At 43.0% G+C, this 22,846-nt stretch overlaps 1 protein-coding gene across 1 annotated transcript; it reads left to right on the forward strand.

The window, feature by feature from the left end:
* Window positions 1–10,797: 10,797 nt before the first annotated feature.
* Window positions 10,798–22,816, forward strand: efcc1 (EF-hand and coiled-coil domain containing 1; the record flags this gene model as incomplete). The annotated part of the gene is made up of 8 exons (XM_083668092.1): window positions 10,798–11,481; window positions 11,747–12,189; window positions 19,327–19,475; window positions 19,605–19,740; window positions 19,995–20,160; window positions 20,914–21,072; window positions 21,504–21,573; window positions 21,758–22,816. 8 exons carry the CDS (start codon window positions 10,798–10,800, stop codon window positions 21,889–21,891), a joined length of 1,941 nt encoding a protein of 646 aa, XP_083524218.1. The 3' UTR covers window positions 21,892–22,816.
* Window positions 22,817–22,846: the final 30 nt, after the last annotated feature.

Raw genomic sequence — 22,846 nt, forward strand, 5'->3', positions numbered from 1 at the left:
CACACACACACAAACAAGTTACTACAACTTTCTCAGAAGGAACTTGTTAATTGTTGAGTCCAATTTATTGTATGTGTATGAGTGAATGTTTCTATTCCAATGTAAGATTTGATGGTTTTGGAATTTCCAGGTCCAGTATTTAAAAACTTTTAATCTAGATCAGAATGATACAGATTATTTTTGCTTATCCATGATCAGATCTGACAGATTTTCAGCAGTATAGGGAAAATCAGCCAGCTCGAAAATAGGACATTTACCCCACTGGGGTGATTTATCTCACTGAATGGAAGCCGTGAATACATGTGAGCCCTACCTTTAGGGCCATCCCTGGTTTCCTGAGGGAGTACTTAATTGGCTTGTCCTTAAGCATGTCTTGGAGCTTCCCTGGGTCTGCTCCCCCCATGTGACACCTAAACGCAGGGACTTGGCCACTCCTTGGTGCATCGTTGACTGGGAGCACCTTCCTCAGCCACCTGTAGTACTGAGCACAGGCTGTTTGGAGCTGCTCCTGCTGAAGTCTCTCTCCTTAGAATGAACACACAGAAACAGAATGAACACAGATACTCAGCTGCCTTTGTGAGAGGATGATATGTACGAAACTGCAGTAGGACACCATACAATTTCTACTACTTGCATACATAAACTACAAGGACCTGCTCTATGGGTTATAGGAAGGTATCATTGATATTAGGGGGCACAATACTGTCAAAATAAACATGGTTGATGTTGAGTACCAGCTAAGTGGATGGTGACGGGGGGCACAGGACTGATGACATGGGGGGGCTTGATGTAGAGCTCAAAGTCCTGGCAGCGCTGGATCCAGGGCCATGTGTCCCGTGTCAAGGTGGGCCTCAGGGTGTTACCATGCAGGACGTTCTCTCTCCAGGGCTGGGAAGCAGGAAACACAGCAATATCAACACTCTGTGTATATTTACTGAGTGGAATCTAAACAGTCAGGAAAACAGTGCTAGTGGTACGTGCGAAAACACGTAATAGCAAATGATCATAATCATAATAGTACACAATGTTTAAGTATGATTACACATAAGTAATAAATAAAATGAAATTTGTATTAGGTGGTATGGAATGCATGCTACTTTTTCCAAAGTGTGTTTTATCTTGTTAAACTTGTATGTCTAAGATGTTTGCTATAGCCTTCATAAACATTTTTTTAAAAATTGTGAGTTGTATTTCCATTTATGCTGGCAAATGACTTCTATAACAATCACATTCAAATGTCCCATATAATTGTTTTAAAGGTTTGCCCATGCTGTCAAGGGAGCAATAAATAATAGTATGACAAAATGAAATGAGGCAACGGCATGCCAAGGCTAACACTCTACAACTGACTCAATCAGCATTAGCCATGTCACATTATGTGCTACCCTATACCTGCACTATGCTTTGTAGATCCTAGAGGAAGAGGACCCAGTAGGAAAATATCATTAAAACCCAATCCCTTTGCCCAAATGCTATGGAATGCCCATAAATATCGCATTCCTGCTCTATGGGGACTTAGAAACCTGACTCTCATGGTGGTTGATCTCTGCTCTAGACGGTGACATCACCTTTCTTAGTTCCTCCGTACGAGTCTCATCTGGCTGTCTGAGATGTTCGTTGGACTCAATGCTGCTCTTGAACCCTGGGTATGTGAAGCCAGTGTTGGTACGCCATGCAGACCTGGACTTGGCCTCAGAGGCCCTCCGTTCAGACTCCACATCCCTTGGGTCCACAGTGGCTGAGTGGTACTGCTGGCTATAGGTGAACCTCCGAGCAGGCTCCTGAAGAGATACATTTGCCCATACCAGATCATCATTGAAGTACAGTATATTGATTGATATAACTATCTGGATCAGAGACTGTGCTTACCTTGGCCATCTCCTTGCGCAGCAGCTCCCTAGCCTGCTCAGTGGAGTTCATGGTCTGGATGCTGTAGCTGTGGGCCACGCTGCCTTTAGCCAGCTCAACAACTACTACAGCAGGCTTTGGCCTCTGCACCTGCAGACTTGCTTGTTGCACCTTTTCAATATTGGCCTGTGATGGAAACAGTGTATGACATGCGATTTAGTTAAAATGAGATTCACTAATCTCTAATTCATAATCAGAATTAAAACAATACCTGAATAAAGTCTTTGCTTTGCTTATGCAGCTGCTGGTTAACTACATATTGTTTCCATTCCATGTATTCTCTGTTGAAAGTGTTCAGAGGTCTGTAGATGTTCTCAGAGGCATGCAGAGGTGACATTTCAGTCTCATCCTGGGTGTTTGCCATCATCCTTTGCTCCCATTTCCCAGGAACCATTCCAAATTCCTTGCTCATGCTGAGAACCATCTCGGCGGAGGGGAACAGGTTGTTCTGCACCACATCTTTCAGCTTCTTCAGTTGACAAAGTTGGTGTAACCTAAAATGTGCTGTACAGTAAATCTAAAGCCACTTTAAAGAAATAGTTAACTTTTTTACACCTCATAGTCAGATGGCTCCTCACCCTGAAAGTAGTACATGGGCCAGGAGAAACTATAATCCATGGTTCAGAGATGTTTAAATAGCCACTACTAACTTCAGCTAACTTTAGCCAAAGGGTGTGAATGGGATCAATAGACAAAGTTCAACATTTATGGCCAAGTCAGAAAGTCCATTTGAGTTGATTTTGCCATGCAATGTTGAACTTTTCACACCTATTGACTTCTTGTCAGCAGTGCCTAATGTTAGCAGTAGCTATTTAAACTCTGAACCATGTATTCTCCTGTACAGTTTCTCCTGGCCCATCGAATACTTGCAGGGTAAGGAACCATCTGACTATAAGGTGTAAAAAAACTATCCCCTTAAAGTAATTAACTGCACAGTCAAAACAATGAACATCTATCAGTATTTTCTTTCTTCAAGATACTACATGCACAAGGGTTGGGCGATTGTCTACATTATCCTGTCGCCACCCTCTGAAGTCACCGATCCCCTGGTGTTATTGTCTGGGGAGCCGCAACATTGTTATTATAGGCCCCTCAGGTAGGCTCTCAAAGTAGGCTACAATAGCATAGCATCAAAGTGATATCTGACGTGACAAACAAAGTGGGCGGCGTCACCCCGATGGAAGGATAAGCCTAGTGATGCCTCATCCCCTGTCATTTTTAACGGCTCATGACACGGCCTGCTGACGATCTTAAAAGGCAACAGTAGTAGTTAGACATTAGTATAAAGGATATATGCCTCGTGAGACCTATTTCACAAGACCTCCGCACTCTGCCGTTGACTAGTAATACCTTTGTGGGTCTCCTAAAAATGAAATGCAGGTTAAATTCCGAATGTCAGCCTGCTAAAATAGGCTATACATAACACTTTTGGAAACGGGGAAAGCAGAGGGCTGACGAGGTCCCTTAAATGCCCTTAAACTCTTAAATGCACCATAAAAGGGCATTTTCAGGCCAAAAATCATATCTCGGTCGGCGATAGTTTTGGACCAACTATGATGCCCCAATGTAATTGTCCAATCGCCCAACCCTATTGTAGACTAAGTCTGACAGATGTCTTGATAAATGTACAGAATATTTACAGAATCATGCAGGTCACAGAGTTGAACTCATTGTAACCATACTATCATAGTCAATGCAGATGAACAATGCTAATGGGATAATACCGTGACATGGCCTGGAAGCAGGTGTGTGGGACCATGTCTCTGACATAGACCAGAGGCTGTCTCATAATGGTCTCCAGTGGCTCGTGAAGGTGGATTGGACTCAGGCTGATGTCCAGTGTGTCATATAAGCGCTTTGAGAAGCTCAGGCCCGAGTTGTAGAGAATCATCACCTGCTCCTCCTCACTCCCAGTCAGCCTGCAAGACATCAAATCAACTAGTTTTTAAGAGGAATTTGACCTCAACACTCCAGCTGAAAACACTTAACATTACGGCACAGAGAGTCTTCATAGCTTACTTTATGGGGACTGTTTCCCAAAGTCTTTTGATGGCTATATGCTTTAGTCCTTCGAGAACAAAAAGGTGTGTCTGTTTATCTAGCATGTGGAACCCTGTAACAATATCCAGATCACTGTTCTCCCTTTCCTTGGCGCTCATTTTGAAGCAGGTTAGGATTCTCTCAATTGTTTCAACTGTGTGGGAGTCTAGCTGGAAAGCTGCTGCATTGATTCTCAAAATCTCAGACCTTAATTTGGTCATCACAGAGATGTTGTTGTATTTGAAGAGGTAAATGATGCGGCCAAATGGACAGTCTAGCGACCTCTCACTGCTGCCACTCTCCACATTCAGAGGACAAGCTATTTCAATCTGCACTTTCAGTTGGGAGTTGGCGTCAAAGTAGTGTCCCATAAGCAGTGGCTGTTTGATGGGTTGGTCAGCTGCCCCTGGCATGGCCATCATCTTCCTCTCCCACTCACTCCTCTCATTCCCCAACAGCTGAGGTGGAGGGGAACATCTTATTGGCAAGTTCACTTTCAAACACTTCTGCCCATGTAGCAGCTCTGAGAGGTTTAACTTAGCAATGCCGCACGGGTTGTACAGCTTGCCCTTCTCCCTGAAGGGGTTGTGGGTAGTGCGTTTGCCGCCGACCAGGACTACGTTGCTCAGTTTGTCATCGTTAGGCTCAGTGCCAAACACGGCAGGGCTGGTGGATGGTTTCTCCATCTTCCTATCTCGGTCATGGACTTCTATCTCCAGCGGGGGACCACTGAGAAACTCCAGGAGTTCTCCGGGGCTCAACAGGCCTGTCAGAATCACGTTGACGTCCTTGAAGTAGACATTGGTGCTGTGCTCTTGACCTTTTGTCCTGTGCATATTCATGTTGTGGAACTTATACTGGCAATATACAGGCAGACATTTCTCCTGAGGAAAAGAATAGGACAATGTTTACAGGCCTTCACATCTTTTCACTCACTAGATGGTTACTACTGTAAGTGTGTAACATGCTCACAATTGCTCCATTAGGGCACAATTCAGACCATTATAAAACAAATGACAAAAAACGGAGTGAAAAAAGATAGTTGGCACAGTAGTCATATGTATTTAGTGAATTTCCCTTCAGGGATTAATAAATTACTACTCTAGTTGATAGTGTGTCACGTTGGTACCTCAAGCACATGAAACGGGACCGGAGAAGATGGCAGGGACGTGGCAGACAGGATGGTGATGACTAGTGGGTTCAGCTCAGCCTTGAGCTCCTTTGATATCAGTGGCTTGTTTAAAGTAATGTTGCACAAGCCCTCATACCCAGTCGAACAGGTTACCAGGCAGTCAGTCAGTGACCTGTCTCCTAACATATTCACCGGAAAAAACGGAACCATACAAAGTATCAATAAAACAATCAATTGGAGTTACGGTAGCTGCTGGTAAAGTTATTGTGGGATAACATTCTATTCATTCAACAGCCACATCATCATTTTGCATTTGAATGATATGTTGACAGTATCCAAGACTAGTCATCCACATCAACAAATAATGCAAGGTCAAAATAATGATAGGATTGAGTAATACTGTAGGTCCAACCCTGGAATGTTTGTTCCAGCAAAATAGCTGTGTGCGATTTGTCTGGCTCCAGTTTATGGAAGCGAGACCCAAGAATTTCCTTAGTGAAGGCTTTCATCAAGGTCTCCCACTGTGGCTGTAAGTGGGACACATCAAAAGCTAATGGAGCAGTAGACTGGCTTATGCTGGTGCCGTACACTAGCCAATTAGAGACCTCTGTAGCTCAGCCCCTCCAGGGCAGCATCAACGTTTAATTTAGCCCCAACATAGTTACACCCCTAAAGCAAACATGATAGGAACATACAGTACTGAATCTGTACCCCAAAAGACAGAAACATCAACACTGTTGTTCAAGTGTACGGCTGGGTCAAAACAAATACCTAAAAGTCATAATGACGACTGGTATTTCTACACCATCACCATCATTAGTGCAAAATTAATTGGGTTAACATACAGATTGTAAGAAAGAAATGGAAAGGATTACGTATATGGGTAGAGGGGTTTTTGTTTTGCTTTGCCAAATATTATTTAGAGTAGACGTGCATAGTTTTTATATGGGAACATCTTACCTGCCAGTAGATAAATGAGATTGAGCTCCACTGAGGCGACTCCATTCTTCCTGATGTTCTCCATGTGAGTAGCATTCTCATGGGTTTTCTGGGGAGCTTTTTTCCGCGGTACAACCAACTTGTCTTTCACAGAGCTGCTCTTCATAGGAGCTGAGGAGAGAGAATGAGCTGTGTTTAGGTGCTGTAATGATAACACTCCTATTTTCATATCCAATGGAACAAAAACTACAAGATATCTTGGCTGGTGTAGACCAATAAGACTTTGTTGACTGATATTGACAGTTTTAGTTTTGAATTGCATGTTCACAATAGCACTTTTTCAAAGGGATTTCCCTTTCACATACGGATGGCTGTTTTGCTAAGGGATTTGGGTGCTTTTGAGGACTGGTCCAGGGCAGATTTCCTCTGTGTTGGCTTTAATGGGATGGACTCCTTCTCCTGTTCCTGGGGGCCATCAGGCTTGTTGGTGCTCTTTGAGTCAACTGACTGAAGATCCTGCTCTGCTCCACTGATTGATACAAATGTCACACATTATGGAGCATTATTATCATATTTTAAATAATTAGATATCAATTTCAACAGTATTTCTTCAGCCCTCATTAGATTAGACCACTGTCGATGTTTACTGAATCAGATAGCAGTATTTTGGGGAATTGGTGAGGCCTTGTGAAGAGGTGTCAAACCTTTTGTGGACAGACTGGTCTGCATCTGAGATAAATGACCCTGCATTCAGAGCAGTTGAGGAAAGCACCTTCTCACTGGCCGCAACTTCTGTGGTGGAGGCTTTGGGCTCAACTGCTGGTTGACAGAATAGTTAAACATGGATTTATAAATGTTTATATATCATTATTACATGGTTACATGTGAGGTCCGCATAGGGAGATTTACTAGGGTTAGGTAGCGCACCATAGCTTGATGTTTACATGCTGTTATGTATGCTTTCTACACACACTCATGCCTTCGGGTAATGAATAGTTTTTAAAGAGGAGCACTCACCTGTTGCACAGTTCAGTTCAGAAAACTTCTTAATATCAATAGTTGCTATGGTATTACGTCTCTTAGATGATCTGGTCCTTGGATTCTCCTTTTCAAATACAGTTCTCAGCTTATGCACCATATTCTTAATGCCACCTTTAAGTGGAGATTTCAATCAATGAGATTACGGGAGAAGCATACAATTGGAACTTTTCAAATAACACTAGTGTAACTCAAATATAATATTAAGAGGCCAGTATGTTAGTTGTGAAAGCCCCCCACAGAATGATAATAAATGCATCGAAGTGCAAAATGAAGTGAGCTATCAACACTGTGATCTCCTCCAGATAAGAGTTAAGATCCCTAGCCCAGCCAGTGCACAGTCACAGATGTGAAGAATCATTACCAGATTTCGCCGCCTCACAGTCTGGGGGAGCCCCTGCCATCAGAGATTCCACACAAGAAAGTCATTAGCACATTCTCCCACTACGCAATGATCACAACGGACACGCAGAAAACCAAAACATTTTCAAATTCTTTGTGTGCCAAAGGGTAGGGGGAAAATCAGATTAACAATGATTTCAGTTTCTGAAATCACATTCATTACTCCTTGTCGCCTTCAGGATTAATTAAAATTATTATTCCAGTACATGCAGTAGATGTTCAATGAAAAACAGGGTTCCTACCCAGATGGTCCGAGTCCTCTCCACTCCTTGCCTGTGGCAGTCTAAAGGCTTTGGGTCTGTCATACCTGGCTTTGGCAGACACTCTGTCCTTGGTGTCCCATACCCGAAAAGTGATCTTATGAGACACTAGTTTGATCAGTAGCTCCCTGGTGACCCTGACTTTCACAGACTGAGACCAGCCCAGCCACACCTGGTCTCCCTCATGCCATGGCCTCAAAATCTGCACACAGTACAAGTTTCAATAGGCCTCTTCATGTGTGTTCATATTACTTTCATCTTTATGCCAGGTACAGTACACAACATAATGTATGTCTCTATGAGGCAGGGTAGGGAGACAAAAGTTAATGAACAAGAACTCAATCACCATGAACGCAACATTGGACTGATTTAAATTCATAGTGGAGCAATCAAAGTATGTCTAAACATAGAGAAATACCATCTTATATGCAAGAGGTATAAACAAGAGCAGACCATTGTGTTTAGATTGAGAGGATTACATGAACTTTGGCCATCAATGTCATTTGTTTTGAAGTGTATGTTGTTGGAACACAAAACATCTTAACCCCTAGATGAGATGGGCCATTAACTGTCCTCAATTCGCCTGAGTGGCATGGCATGTGTTACACTTTCATGAATTCTTTATGCAAGTAGAACACATTTGAGTAACCCAGCATCATTATTAATTTATCTGTACAGCATGCAGTCATACGTTGCTGCTATTTACCTTTGTCTCATTGTCCATGTAGATCTTTGCTGCAAGCCCAAACATCACCAGGTCCACTTTTGTGGGCTCTGGGTCATCTGGAAGCAAATTGTATTCAATGTGATAATAGCCCTGGGCTTTGGGGGCCTCTACGACCCCACTGGACAAAACTCTCTTTGGCTTTTTCTTGGCCTTGTCCACCATGATAATGGGTTCCTCATCCTCTCCTGGAATAGGGAACATCTATATTTGAGATCAAGGACTGAGTAGCATGTAGAACAGATGACATCACAGAGTAGTTTTCGGTCTGTTCTCTGAAATTTGGAATATAACAGTTGCATAGAGAAATCACATTGTGTTTACATGTGCCTGGAGGGCTTTGTGTTACGAACACCTGTTTTTATTAATATCGTCACAGCAAATGCACCTTTAGGAATAGCCATTGCAATGCTAACTGCCCATATGACTTCATGGGAGCCATCTTTGCTTTGTGTTGAGATTTTATCATCAGGTGAATATGACCCTGACTTCTCCATGTCCTGATACATCTGTTGCTCTTCACTTTGAGACGTTTGGAGGAGACTGTCAGTGTCTTTGCCACAGACTACATTGTCTGTCTCAACTTCAATGTCATACTCTGAATGACATTTTAAGGAACACATAGTGCTGCTTCTGTTTGTGTCTGATACTTCTGTGGTTTCCATCGAGGTAAATATGCTTCTAGAACAGATAAAACAGACGTGTATTACTGTGCTGAAAATTAAACCACATTGCCACAGTCAACAAATCTAACCAATCTAGGCCTACCGGTACATTAACTGCATTGTAGAAAAAGTTTCTGTTTTTATATCCAAACAAACTGCTTGCACCTGACACTCAAATTCTAGCATTACAATCCAGGAACAAACTATCCAACATAAAAACATAATAAACCAGCAATGCAACGAGCCTACCGTTTGTATGTCCACTTTGAGATAGGGACTGCCTTTGAACTAACTAGCAAATTAGTACATTATTTTGAGTAGCATGGCAGAAAGAAACATGCCTATGAATCACCTTCCTACCTAAGTTTGGAAATGAGAACTTCATCCGCGTCACTAAATAGTCCACAGATCGTCAGCAACGCAAAGACACATTTTGTAAGGTATTATCGTTTATGTACGTGACACCTATTGTCAGTGTCATTACTAACCCATTGCATGGTTATTTCTCCAAAATAATGTGTTAGAACGATTTATTCTGTCGCGGAATAATATGAAGTGCCGCAGTTTATGAACTGCAATACGTCGCCATAGCGACCATTGTCACAACGAGGCAATAATGATGTGACAAATTCGAATGTCAGAAGTTCTTTGTAACAATGTTCAAGTGAGAAGTTTTACATTATGACATTACAGTACAGGGTAAATAGATACTATGTATCACAATGGTAAATCTAGAACTTAGAACGTAAAGATCCCACTACATTCACTCATCCTCATGGTTGAATTGATTTTTGATTGAAATAGCCTACAACTAGGATGTTGCAGTCATTTAATAATCATGTTTAATTGTGTCTGTCTTGGTTGAGATCACTATGTTTTAGAGTTGGCTATTTGTTTTATAGGCCTACATGAATGAATGTTCAGACCATTAACCCTGAGAATTTCCATAATTCATGTGGGCACAATTAGAAGTCAATGATGCCATACTACCATCTGTTGAGAGACCCACTGCTTAATCAATTAATCGTTTTCAATTAGCAACACAAAAGCAGCAGGTGTTTAAGCCTGTTGTTCCAAATGTTTTCCGATGAGAAATCAATGTTATAGCCCATAGTATTGCAATAGGCTACATCATATCATCCTGTAACCACCCTGTGTAAGGCGCTCTTGGTGTTGTAGCTAGCGCGGCCGGTTTGTAAGCGAAAGGTCGTGAGTACAGTACCCGCTTAGGGCAAGCACTCTACCCCTCCGTTCGTTACAATACTATAGTAGGCACGCTAACTTTATATTACATCATGTTCTAGGTTTTTGTATTACATAATGTTACATAGTTGTGATATATCATGTACAATGATATCATATCGTTATCTATTAAACAACATCTATTTTGATGTTCTTTGATCCATTGTCATAGTGGTATTACTCTAGAGAAAGACAAACGTCGGGCAAGTACCTGCTAGGCTCCAGGAAAGCCGTTAAAATTTCGAACAGTTTCTGACTGCAAGTGTAGGAGGGGGCAGAGCTAAACTTCACTTCAAAGAAACGCCCCATGCGCAAAGTTTTTCAGAAAGACATTCAGTGATTTGAGGTAGAACATGGTCAGTGGATGCATCGTGCACAGTCAGTGATCCTGTTGGATGCATCCATACATATAATTCTTACAAATGGAATATTGCTGAGTTGAAAAAGATGGACACGGCGGACACCTATGACCCATACAGCCGACCGGCGCGCAGGACACAATGGATAGTGAGTACCTTGGCTTACCACTACGGATTAGATCGGGGAGTAGAGAATGAAATAATAGTTTTGGCCACAGGGTTAGATCAATATCTACAGGAGATTTTTCATCATATGGACTGTCAAGGAGACGGCAAGATCCCTATCGAGGATTTTAATATTTTATGTGAAATCTTGGGACTGGACAAAGACTCCGATTCGGAGGAGTGTGTTGGGATTTTGGACAATTTGCCCAACGAGTTCACTTTCAGACAATTTCATGCAAAACTATGTGGATACTTCAGCACCAAAGCTGGGTGCCAGTATGAGAATGGAAGACTGCTTGTTGGTAAAGACAGCGAGCATATAGAGACGCAGATCCGTCTCAGAAGCCCTTTGAGGCGAAGAGAAAAATTGCACTCTGTGGGCGCCAGCGGGCGAGGGAGCAGAGGGTCCTCTCCTACCTCGGATCGACATGCTTCAGGCTGCAAGCACGGGCCGTGCACACGGGAATGCTACGAGGAAATTGTTGCACTGGAAGAAGCTGAGGACCGGATAACAAAACTAGAGGACGAGAATGCAAGCCTCAGAGAATTGGTTGAAGACATGCGTGCGGCACTTCAGAGCAGTGATGCCCGTTCGTTGGCTTTACAGGTAAGGTAACTGCCTGGCACAATGGCTTTGCCATCACAGGTCTATGACATCGATGTGATGTCGTTTGTTATCTCACTCTGAGTCTGTTAAATCTTCAGCACAGCCTTATATCAAAATGAACACATTTTAATAAAATGTGATCATGGGAAGTCTAGATAATGAGACTTTGTATTATCCCACCCATAGATAGATTGACGATCCCACCTCTTCCTCCTGATCCTTTAAACTCTGCTTACACACTTGACCATATTGCTCTTTGTCATAGGTAGGACTGTGGAAAAGTGACTCTAAACATAAACCAGAGGGAGGCTGCTTCATCGCCCACCAAAAACAAGCTGCCCAGAAAACCGCCCTCCATGGCAACATGAGAGCCACCAGCACTTATGGCAACCTGAGGAGCCTGCAGAGCTTCCTCAATGAGATTGAGTTGATCCGCAGCTCGCGGGACGGACAGATAGAGGAGGCTATGCTCTTCAACCAGAAACTGGAGCAGGAGCTGTGGACGTCCAGGGAGGCTGTGGTTGCCCTGGAGGACTGTAAGCGAGCTCTGAAACGAGAGCAGGTGGACATGAGGAGGAAGGTGGAGGACGCCAGGCAGGCACTGCTGAGTGGCCTGGCCAAGGTGAAGGAACTGGAGGCCAAAGCAAGTCATGTGCCAGTGCTCCAGAGGCATGTTCAGCAGCTAGAGTCTGAACTCCTCTTCTACAGGTAAAGCTGCACTTCACTTCATCTCCATAACACTGCCGTCATGCCAGTCATATGACATATTGCAATGTTATTACAGGATTTAAACTTCACTCTGGGTTTACCTGTTAGCAACCTCTGGTACACACCTCAGAGAACATGGCTTGACATCTTTATGTATTTATAGGGGCAATCTGGGATTGGTACATATTTGAACTTTTAAAGGTAGACTCTGGGATATGACGTCAATGGGAAAAGAGCAGGGCGACGCTACCAGAGATCATTTCATAACAGAGACAGTCAAGAACAAGAGGAGAGGATCAACTCTGGCACACATATTGCGGTGGTGGACATGCACCAAAGTGAAGTTGCTGTGACTTCCTGGCATGACGGCATATTCCAGAGTCTATAAAGTAATGATATATATTGTACACAATATAATTGTACACAAACACTGTATAGCTTCAAAACATGGTTAAAACTAGAATTTTGATCTAATGGATGGTTATCCATAGCTCCGTCTGTGACTTTGAGAGTGGTTAAATTTCTCCAGCCTCATCCCTCAGCTGTTGAACAAACTAAGTGGCGGTGAGTCCACTTTCTTGTTGTTAGAATCTCATATTGCCTCTTTAAAGTAATAATGCACCAAGATAAAGAAATACAAATGCATATTGTGCCCTACCTCTTTACCCAACCATTAAAACCAATATGATTAGATCCTGTTTGATCATGTAATTTATTACATAATGGAGGTTTTTGTCATAATTTATCATAATTCCACCTTGAATAAAATGACTCCCTGTTTACTTTTGGCCACATGCCTGGAAAATTGTGCCATGCTATTTAAGTAGGGTTGATGTGGTTTACTGTTCAGATTTTCAGCCTTGTTTTGTTTGGGTTCGTTTAACAAGCAACGTGTGTGGCAAGCTGGTTCAGTTTGTGTGCTGCTACTGTTGGGAACTCTTCATTTTAAGGGAGGGTTCAGCTAGTATAGTTGTGTAACTGAGCTTTTAAAGCATAACACTGTTTATCTAATGTTGACATGCTTTGCCTGTTTTTAGTCCTGTAATCAATGCCTATAGGATTTGTTGATTAAGCAGATGCCTCTGCAAATATTTGTGACTACATAACTAATGGCACTGCAAATATAGCTCTTGAAGTGAGTATGTAAAGTATGTACACACACACACACACACACACACACACACACACACTAACACTAACACTAAAAAGTTGTCTGGACATCACTGATTGGAACTGAAACATGTATTGCAGTACTACACCATAACAGAGTTTACAAATCTATGCAAACTTTTAAGGCTGTGCCAAGAAGTCTTTTCAAGTCCCCTCCATTGATACTCTTAAGCCAAATAATTCATTCAGAGCCACAATAGGTCTGACTCGTCAAGAGTGAGCTCCATTGAGCCAGGACCTAAACAGATTGAAAGTTCCCATCATCTCCAAATAGTTCCCTTGCACTCCCTGCTCTCACAGAATAATAGATGAACACTCCCTTGGATGTATCCTAGCAACTAGTCTCAATGAATATTCTCAGCAAAAGTCTCAATGATTGCTCGTCAAAATCCTATTGGCCAAGACACAGAATTGTCTTTAAGTATTACTCTGTAGTTATTCTGTTGAAGTTAAAGTAGTAATGCACCAAGGTAAATTAAAAAAAAAAGACATACTGACCTTTAAATATGATCAGAAGGATAAGACTGTTGTTCACTGTTCTAACTGACCACTGACTGTTATTTAGTCAGGCCAAATGATCATCAATTGGTTAATCTTAACCAGAGTAAAGGGTGCCTTTGAGAATGTATCAGATGAGAGAGTGGGTTGCCTTTGTGAGAGTGGATCAGATCAGAGTGCCGGTTGTCCTTGTGAGATCAAGGTGTCTGTTGTGTGAGTGAACTGCCCACAGTAGAGCAGTGAAAAGGCACTGGGCGCTGTGGTGCGTCTAGTGGGCACACAGCTTTGAGGGAGAGAACAAAGTAGAGGCTTTTGATGATGATGCCAAGGCAAAGAGGGCACGGTTTGTGCCCTGTGGCTCAGCGTGCCATCCCACAGAATTTGAGCTGTGCCTCTTTCATAATCACAGGAGTGCCAAATGATTATGTAATTTATCTTATTTCCATGTGTTATTCTGCTTCATCCATTTAAGTATTCTACAACTCAATACCTGTGTTGGTTGTGTGGAAGCTTGGTCTGATTTCAGCGCCTTCACCCACATCAGAGGATGTAGTGTAGCCTCAAACTGTAGAGTAGAGTAATCACTTTTTGGACTGGCTTTCCTGTATCAAATGTCGTGGTTGTGGTGGATTTGAGAAGTTGCAGACAGTAATGTAGGGCTGAATCTGATCAAAGTGTCTGAGTCATCACGCTATCTCCAGAGGACTCTATCAGAGGCTGCTCTGGATGGTAATAATGGGATTAACTCAGTGATGCTGAAGGGTCTCAGAGATACTGAGTTACAGAGATAGGATCAGAAATTCCTTTGAAATTACAGTATACAGAATATAACACAGCAGAGTATTATGGTGGATTTCGTATTGCCTGTACGGGATGGGTGCTTTTACCTGAGTATCATCATTCATGACATACCAGATGTGCGTTGGTGTTGGTGTAATACAATATCTGTAGGCCTAGGCCTATTTCTGTTTTCCATTGCAATCCACGTGAAATTGAATAGAAGCAAATGTGGTCTGTCGCTTCAAACTGAAGATGTGGGGGTGTTATTGCATAACCTCTCTCTGAGCCCTTTGGATCATGCTAAGAGAGAGCAGAGGGAGATCTCAAATGGGAGCCGCCCCTTCAACGGGAGTTGGTGGGAACAGGAATGAACTGCTGAGTCCATTACCATGAAAAATGGGAGAGTCAACCAAGTGTAACTTTTAGTTCTGGGTTTTTCTTAACTCCAAAAGGTAGCAAGGACCTAAATCAGTCACTGCAGCCCATAGAGTGCTGTGTGGGCCAGACTCCGAGACAATACAGAGCACAGCAAGAGGAACAAAAAGAGAGGAGGGGGTGGGGGGGACCTACCATCTGGAGGAAGAAGCAAACACTCAAGTGTTTGTTCATGGAGCAGAGGACATGTTTTTAAAGGCCCACAAGAGAGGAACAGCCTCGTTCATTCCTTTGTCTGAACTTCACCATTCTAGAATGGGCCCTAGTGGAAATCAGAAATCACTCCTGAGCTATGACAACAACACTGGCAAAAGTCTTTTGTCTTGTGCTTTCTGTTTTTATGGCTTTATTTGGCTCTCAGATGGCTCCTCACATATTCCCAGATACTCATGTACCTTTAATACAGAATGTTTAACCATGCTGTTCCTTTCTACAGTGTCTGTATATAAAACTGCCTTTCCTCCGACATCTGCTCTGAATGCTTCTAACCCTTGGCCCCTCTGATGCAAGGCCCCGGGGAGGCATAATCTCCCGGCCTTTTCATGCTCTCTGCGTGGCGCCTGAGAGAGGTGGAAAAAGGAGGGCCCAGTGGGCCATTTATCTGCCTCTATGAGAGAGCTGCCGCATTGTGTGGAGCAGGTGCTGCCACCGCATTCCTGCTTTTGGAATAATATGCGAAGGACACACTAGAGGGATGTCTGGGACCCAGGGCATTCTCCTGCCTCACTGTTGTTCTTGAGCAGCCTTCAAAAACCCACACAGCCAAGTGGGCTCCCTTTCAGTCTGGAATGGTTCCCTGCTCTCCTCCCTTCCTCTGGCTCCAAGATATTCTGACTGTGCAGACATCAGCACTAATACATCATATATGGGTTTCTTATAACCTTATGCCATGTACCTCTGTTCGATTTTTCCCTTTCTATGTTTTTTTTCACTTTTAATTCGTCTACATTTTTCACACCAGTGGTTTGTTTGCACTTTGCTTCCTGGGGAGAGCTGCACCCCTCTTCTGAAAATGTTCAGTCCGGCCGTATATCAACTGAGCTTTAGAATGGCAGAGGAATAGATTTATCAATGTCTGCTTTCTAAACAAAAACCTCACATAAATACTCCTCTCTCAGCTGTGCTGAAGGGCCCCCTGCGAGGGCTGTGCTTCAAGTTCAACCTCATGTCTGGTACTCGTAACCTCTGTGAACCCAAGTACCCGGAGACTCACATTCACGGATGACACCTAAAGGATGAAACTGCTTGTTGGGAATGGGGGAAGGGTAGTACTGCAGAAGCGAGTGTGGATGGAAGTTCACCTCAGCCCTTGCTGTGATAAACACAGGAAGTGGTCTGGTGTCCTGACTCTAACCACAAACAGCTGGACTCCCCCCAGCCTAAAAGCATGGGTCCTGACTCCTGACTTATGTAAATACGCCTTCAATGCAGAAACATTCATAGAAGATTATTCTGACCAGCGACTGCTAGAGCAACTGACTATAGACATGGCTTTTATTATAAACTGCCAAAGGCAACTAACACATCAGTACAATGCCTTTCATTGATAAAGTAAATGTTGTGGGTCATTGTGTGGGTTCTGTATGAGAGGTCTCCAGTATGTATTGTGCAAGAGCTTATGGATAACCCAGTTGCTCTTACTTGTTGAGCTGCTCTCAACTGATAAAGCTAATGAATGCTGTCTGGAGACTTCCAGTTGTCACTCTTATGTTTAGGCCTAGGCTCAGAATTGTGAGTCGAGACAAGAGGTTCATTCATTACATGAGCCAATAGAATCTGTGGACAGATACAGGAACAGGCAGTACAGACAGTTCAGGAAATGTCAAGTTCATTATGTAGCTGTGCTTTACTAGTCCAGGAGCCCCAGGATAATAAATACTATGCTGGGCCCAAAAGTCATAACTTTGAAGCCTCTCAGGTTTCCAATAAAAGTTGTGTGTGTAAACTTTGCTTTGAATCTCCAGATTCCAATAATCGCAAATATCAAAACTATGACATAGTATGACAGAGAATCAATTTCCATCTGTCTACCCATTTTAGTAAACCAACGCTCTCCACACATAACAGACAAGATCCTAGCAGCATGAAATTCCTGTTTTTGTGAATTCTTAGCAGCACACTTGATGCAAGATACAGTAGGTTTTCAAAAGCTAGTAGGATTCAAAGAAAAGAGTCAAATAAAATAATTTACATTGATGGGGACCGCTAACCTATCCCAGATGGGAGGTTGATTCTGGTTCCTATTTATGGTTGTCATTTTGTATTGTATATTCCTCCAATGATGGGCATGGAGTTCATGTTAACTTTCTTTTTGTCTTATGTTTTTTTTTGGGGGTTCAAGATTTTTGGGGTTCAAGATTGAACACTCATTACCTTTGACACTTCTCTGCTAAACATCCATGTTTTTAAAAAGAAAAGGTTAGAAGTTAAAACACATACATATGTGGTCTTTAATCCTGGTTTATGACATTGTTTTATTTTCTCTCCTTCAGCATTAAGAGGATTTTTATTTTCTGTTCTCCAAAACCATTGATGCTACTTTTCCATCATGCATTGGCGAGGGCTCTGTTCCCAGTCCATTTCAAAGAGAGAGGCCCAGTCAGTCTCTGTCTCCTGGATCTCACAGTAAAACCACTATCCAGGATGTCTGGAAAAGATTCAGGTGTCTGGAGAGCTTCATTTACCTTCCCAGTTAATTTATTTTAATATTCAGCTCCACTACCACTGGATTTTCAGAATGTATACATTTCCTCCTGAAACCATTTATGAAGTAGGCTCTTCAAACAGCATTACTCTCATACCTAATCATAATCCCACTCAACCGGTCCTAGCGTGACAGTGAGCATATCCACTTATTTTCCCAACCTCAAAGGAGAACTTACTGTTTGTACAAGCGCTTTTTGTCTCCCGAAACACAAAGCTGGCATCATTTCTCTCCTCCCATGTCAAAAGCCAGGCCCAGAGGCCTCATGTATCACTCTACAGTATTCACCAGACCCAGGCTGCAGCACAGCTCCCCTTGACCGGCTCTGTCAATTAAAGTGCAATTAGTCACACCGAGGCTTGCATTTGAAAAAGCTCTCTGCCAGTTCATTCCGGAGTCGGATTGCCTCCATGGCAACCTGCAAGGGCCTGTTTTTGTGTACACCCGGCATCGTCTTCCCTGTGCAGCTATGGGTCCACATCGGCTTGAGGCAACGCCTCCTTACCTCCACTGTGGCCCCCCATAATTCAAACATGTCTCCTCCCCATCTGATTGATTGCCTGAAACCAGGCCCCAATTATTGACCTTCAACTCCATGTTACTCTTCTCCCCAAGGTGTCTGTACGATGTATGAGACCTACCCCTAGTATGCCCATGCAGACTACAGGGAGTAATGTTGTCATATAGTGAAGCCTATGCTGTACCTCATTCCAGCAGGATATAAGCATGAGTGCCTCTTGATTGATTTTTTTCTCAGAGAGCCAAGTTGCTGAAAACCTATTTCTTGATTTTTTTTTTTCTTTCCTGGCAAGACATTGTCATCTGGAAACACTTATTCTGTGATTCACGAAGGCCCCCTATCGGATTTCCTCCAACACAAAAGGCCAGACAGCAGAAAAGAACTGGAAAATGTAAATTAATACAAAATGATTGATCTGCAAGAACTGCAGTCTAATGAAGAAATGTTTAATTTTGTGTACAATATAGACGATTGCACGCTGGAGAATAAGTTGGGCATTGACTACATTTTCTAACTTAAAATGATATTTTCTTCATGTTCTCCTGGGCTCTCATCACACTGCAGCCAATATCAGTCGGTGGATTTTACCTCACAACTTGCAGCTGTAGGCCTACTCATTAAAACTTGAGGACACTTTCTCATACTGACCCACTTTTACCCACTGTAAAAACGCCTTAAACGTTCAATGCACTAAAGATGCGATGCCTGGATTCAATTACTCCACCCAAATGTTGAGAGCTATATGGCAGCCTCCAATAAAATTATTATGGTGGTTGTAGATGTGACTTACTATGCTCTGTCTCATGTTACTTATGCTCTCTTTGATGTCGGGCAATGCCTTGAAATGATAGTATGTTGCACTCTTGTACTGTGCAAATATGACAAACCTTCAATGTATTCCCCCATACAGTAAAGGTTTAGTCCATGCTGCCCATATGTCGATACATTTGGTGTCATTTAGCAAGTTTTTCTAAATTTTCCCCAGGTTCTCATTGTGGAGACAACTGACTTGATTTTTATCTTCGTCTAGGTCGGAGGTATCCAAACTACAAGTCCCAAGTAGCACCAGAGTAGAGCAGCAGCTCAGTGGCGCAGGCAGACCAGCTCAGAGATGCTGCCTTGACTCTCAACATGACCGCCGTTCCCCTACTGGCCGTGCAGAGACAACCCCTGACAACAGTAAGACAGCAGAACTGTTCATGGCCTTTCACAAAAAGTCTAATTGTTACACTGCAGATTTGTGTGTGTTGTGTGTGTGTGTATGTGAATGAGTGGTAATGAGTGTGTTATTGTTGTTGCGGTGGCTAGTGGAAGAACAGTTGTTCCGCTCGGTGGAGGGCCAGGCTGCGTCTGATGAAGAGGAGGAGAAATGGACAGGGGAGCAGCAGAGGCAGGTGGACGAGGTGAAGAGGATCCTGACAAGACTATCATGCTGTGGGGACAGGTATTCTGGGCTCACATCACTATGCTAGACCCAATCAATATCTATGATCGATGATATCACACCTACTGTCTACACAAAATAGTCACATAAAAAGTCAGACTCAAAAGACTCAAGACTTAATCAACATAATACACAACTTGTCAACGAGTCTTAATTGAACCAGAATTTAATGTTGGGGTTTTATTTTATTTGTATTTTTTTTTACATTGGTTTTCTAATACTATGGTTTGAAATTACCTCCCTCTGGCCCACAGGTGTGATGATAAGGCGGTGAAGAAGCTGCTGTCTCACTTCGGGGGCTCGAAGAGTGAGGAGAGTCGCAGTGCAGTGGTGGAACTCCTGGAGAAAGTCACCAGGCTGAACAAGCAGCTGGAGCTGAAGGAGAGCCAGGCCCGCCAGGCTGAGATGGACATGGACCAGGTATGGACCTGGACCACCATGGACCACTCAGACATAGTACACCACACGACCAGAGGACAGGGTGGCCTGGCCTGGGACCGCTGGAGGCATTTACATGAATAACTGCAGCCTACTCTAGATGATGTTTTGTCTGCTTTGAGTCATTTTGGAGCACAGGCTAGTGGCTATAGTATAAAATTAGATTAGAGAGGACTGGTGGAGGTTGTTATGAATGTAGAGGGCTTCAAAGGGAGACCACAGCGAGTGGCACAGCCCTCATGCTCCCACCCAGTCAAGCAAGCGCCCAGCCAGCCAGCAGCAGTGGGTATGGAGGAGCCACCCTGTGTGTGTGTGTGTGTGTGTGTGTGTGTGTGTGTGTGTGTGTGTGTGTGCGCGCAGCTGTTTCTCACTGTGCTGACCACAGAAACACTCCCCTAAGCCTTAAACAACACTTAAGAATATAATAAATTAAGCCTGCTGGATACAGCTGAGTAGCATTGCACTAGACAGGAACACGTAGAGTACACATGGGGACCATGACCTCATGTGTTTTCAATGCTTCTAAAGTGGTCACATAGAGATATATATATATATACTACTGTTTTATCTCTGTGACTGGTCAGCTTCCACTCACTCACTCAGAGCAAGGTTCAATGAAACAAAACTACAGTTAGTATACAGTTATTGTCTACATATAGGTCGTACATGGGTAGATGATACTGGTGGTAGTATGACACAAGGGGTTAACCTGAGATGCTCTTGTCTCTTCTCCAGATGAAGGACTCTTTGGTGCAGGAGCTGCAGCAGAAGGCTGAAGAGGCGGATCTTCTACAGATGGAGCTACAGATGCTGGAGACGGAGAGGGTGCGTCTGTCCCTGGTGGAGGAGAAACTGGTGGACGTTCTGCAGCTCCTACAGCAGCTGAGGGACCTGGTCAGTCAGATATAGCTGCTGCTGCCGCTGCTGCTGTTGTTGAGAAACCAGTATAGGTCTACTGAGCCTAGAGTAACGCACTCTGGTCATTTCCTGTTACTGTGAAATGGTCTCATGCCGTTTGCTAGGAGTATCGTGTTTCCTTGCGTGTAATGTTGATGTTGCTAGTCTGACATCATTTTGCTGGAGAAAGTCAAAGCTTTAGCAGTGAATGGGGAAAAACTGTCCTTCACTTGTCTCAGTCTCACCGACAAGACAATAACGGCTGCATATTGTATTCAGTCACACAATATTATCAACTAGGGAGGTGAAGGCTCATTCTGTCTCAGTGGTTTACAGAACAAGTTTATAGGCTGCTTTACCCATTATTAGAGAATCACATTGCAAGTTAATTGCCTGACAGCCATCTGAGAAGTGTATTCTTGTTTCAGAATGTTTCCCGGAGGTCTCTTGGGAAGATCTTGCTGAGCACGTTGGAGTCATGTAGCGACCCTCAACATGGTAAGTAGCACAGCTTCGAACAGATGTTTGACTGAACCAATAAAATGAATAAAGGCATTGTGAAACATGAGAATCAAGGATCACAAAAAGATTGCGAGCAGTGAAGATATAAATAGGGTTGAATTAAATTGACTTGTGGATAGGCTTGCCTCTAATGTATGCACATCTGTTACCTTTTTAACAGGAAAAGCCCATATTCTGGAGGTACTCAATGCTCTCTATCATGAACTGTCTGCTTGTGAGATTCTCTTCTCTGGTGCGCCACTAGAGCGCACACAAAGTCACCAGTCCCTGAACGCGCTGCTCATCTCCTGCTGATCAAGCCTGCCACCTGCTGGCTGCAAGATGTCCAAGCAACGATGCCCAAGAACATCTATATGAGGATGCTATTATGAGGGCCTCAACAGCGGACAGTCAGACTTCAGACCTTCTGCTCAAATCATGTATATATGTTAAGCTTTCATGTTGCTCACAACCTCTCTGTCAAGAAGTTATGTGTAGAAATTGAGCAAATAGAAAGGTTTCGGGGCCCAAAGCTACAAAAAGGCTTTGCTTCATAGTTGCTCTCTTGTGCACTAGGTCAGTAGGTGACACATACACATCATTTTGTTTTATTCAGCCTCCCTTTACTTTTTCTTACTATAACTACAGAATTTTCACTGTGAAAATGATTAGAATCGAATTGGTAGAACAACATTCTATTTGGTGGTGTGTATTTCTATTGGAAGTACTTATGAATCTGCTATAATTCTACATTATGCAGTGCAATGTGTTTTATAGGAATTATGTCTTTCTTTACTTACTGAGGGGACCACTCTTTTTAGAGGATCGCAGCAAAGGAGTATTATTACCCTTTAAGGTGGTTATCACCAAAGTCTTACATGCTAATGTGTATGGTATCATAGGAGTAGCCTAGAGAGCAACAACACTGCAGTCACTAACCTTCACCAACACACAAGCTAATGATGGTATTCTGCATGTTACATTCCACTCTGCAATGAGAACACACACTACAGTAGCTGTTTGGGCATTCACCTTCAAAATGTGCTATTTCTTATGTCAGCCTCTTTGTGGTGCTGAACGGAAAGTATAACCACTTCAATGTTGTTGTTTTTTAAAGGTTTTGGAATTTTGTTGTATACAGTATCTATCACATATTATTGTTGCTTTCAATCGAGGGATGTTCAGGATGTTCAGCTGGACAACAACACTCATTGGTGTTATGAATATATGTCAATAAAACATACAATCCACAATGCAATGTATTGCTGCA

Source organism: Argentina silus (genome assembly GCF_951799395.1).
Source record: "Argentina silus genome assembly, chromosome: 4".
Lineage (NCBI taxonomy): Eukaryota > Metazoa > Chordata > Actinopteri > Argentiniformes > Argentinidae > Argentina > Argentina silus.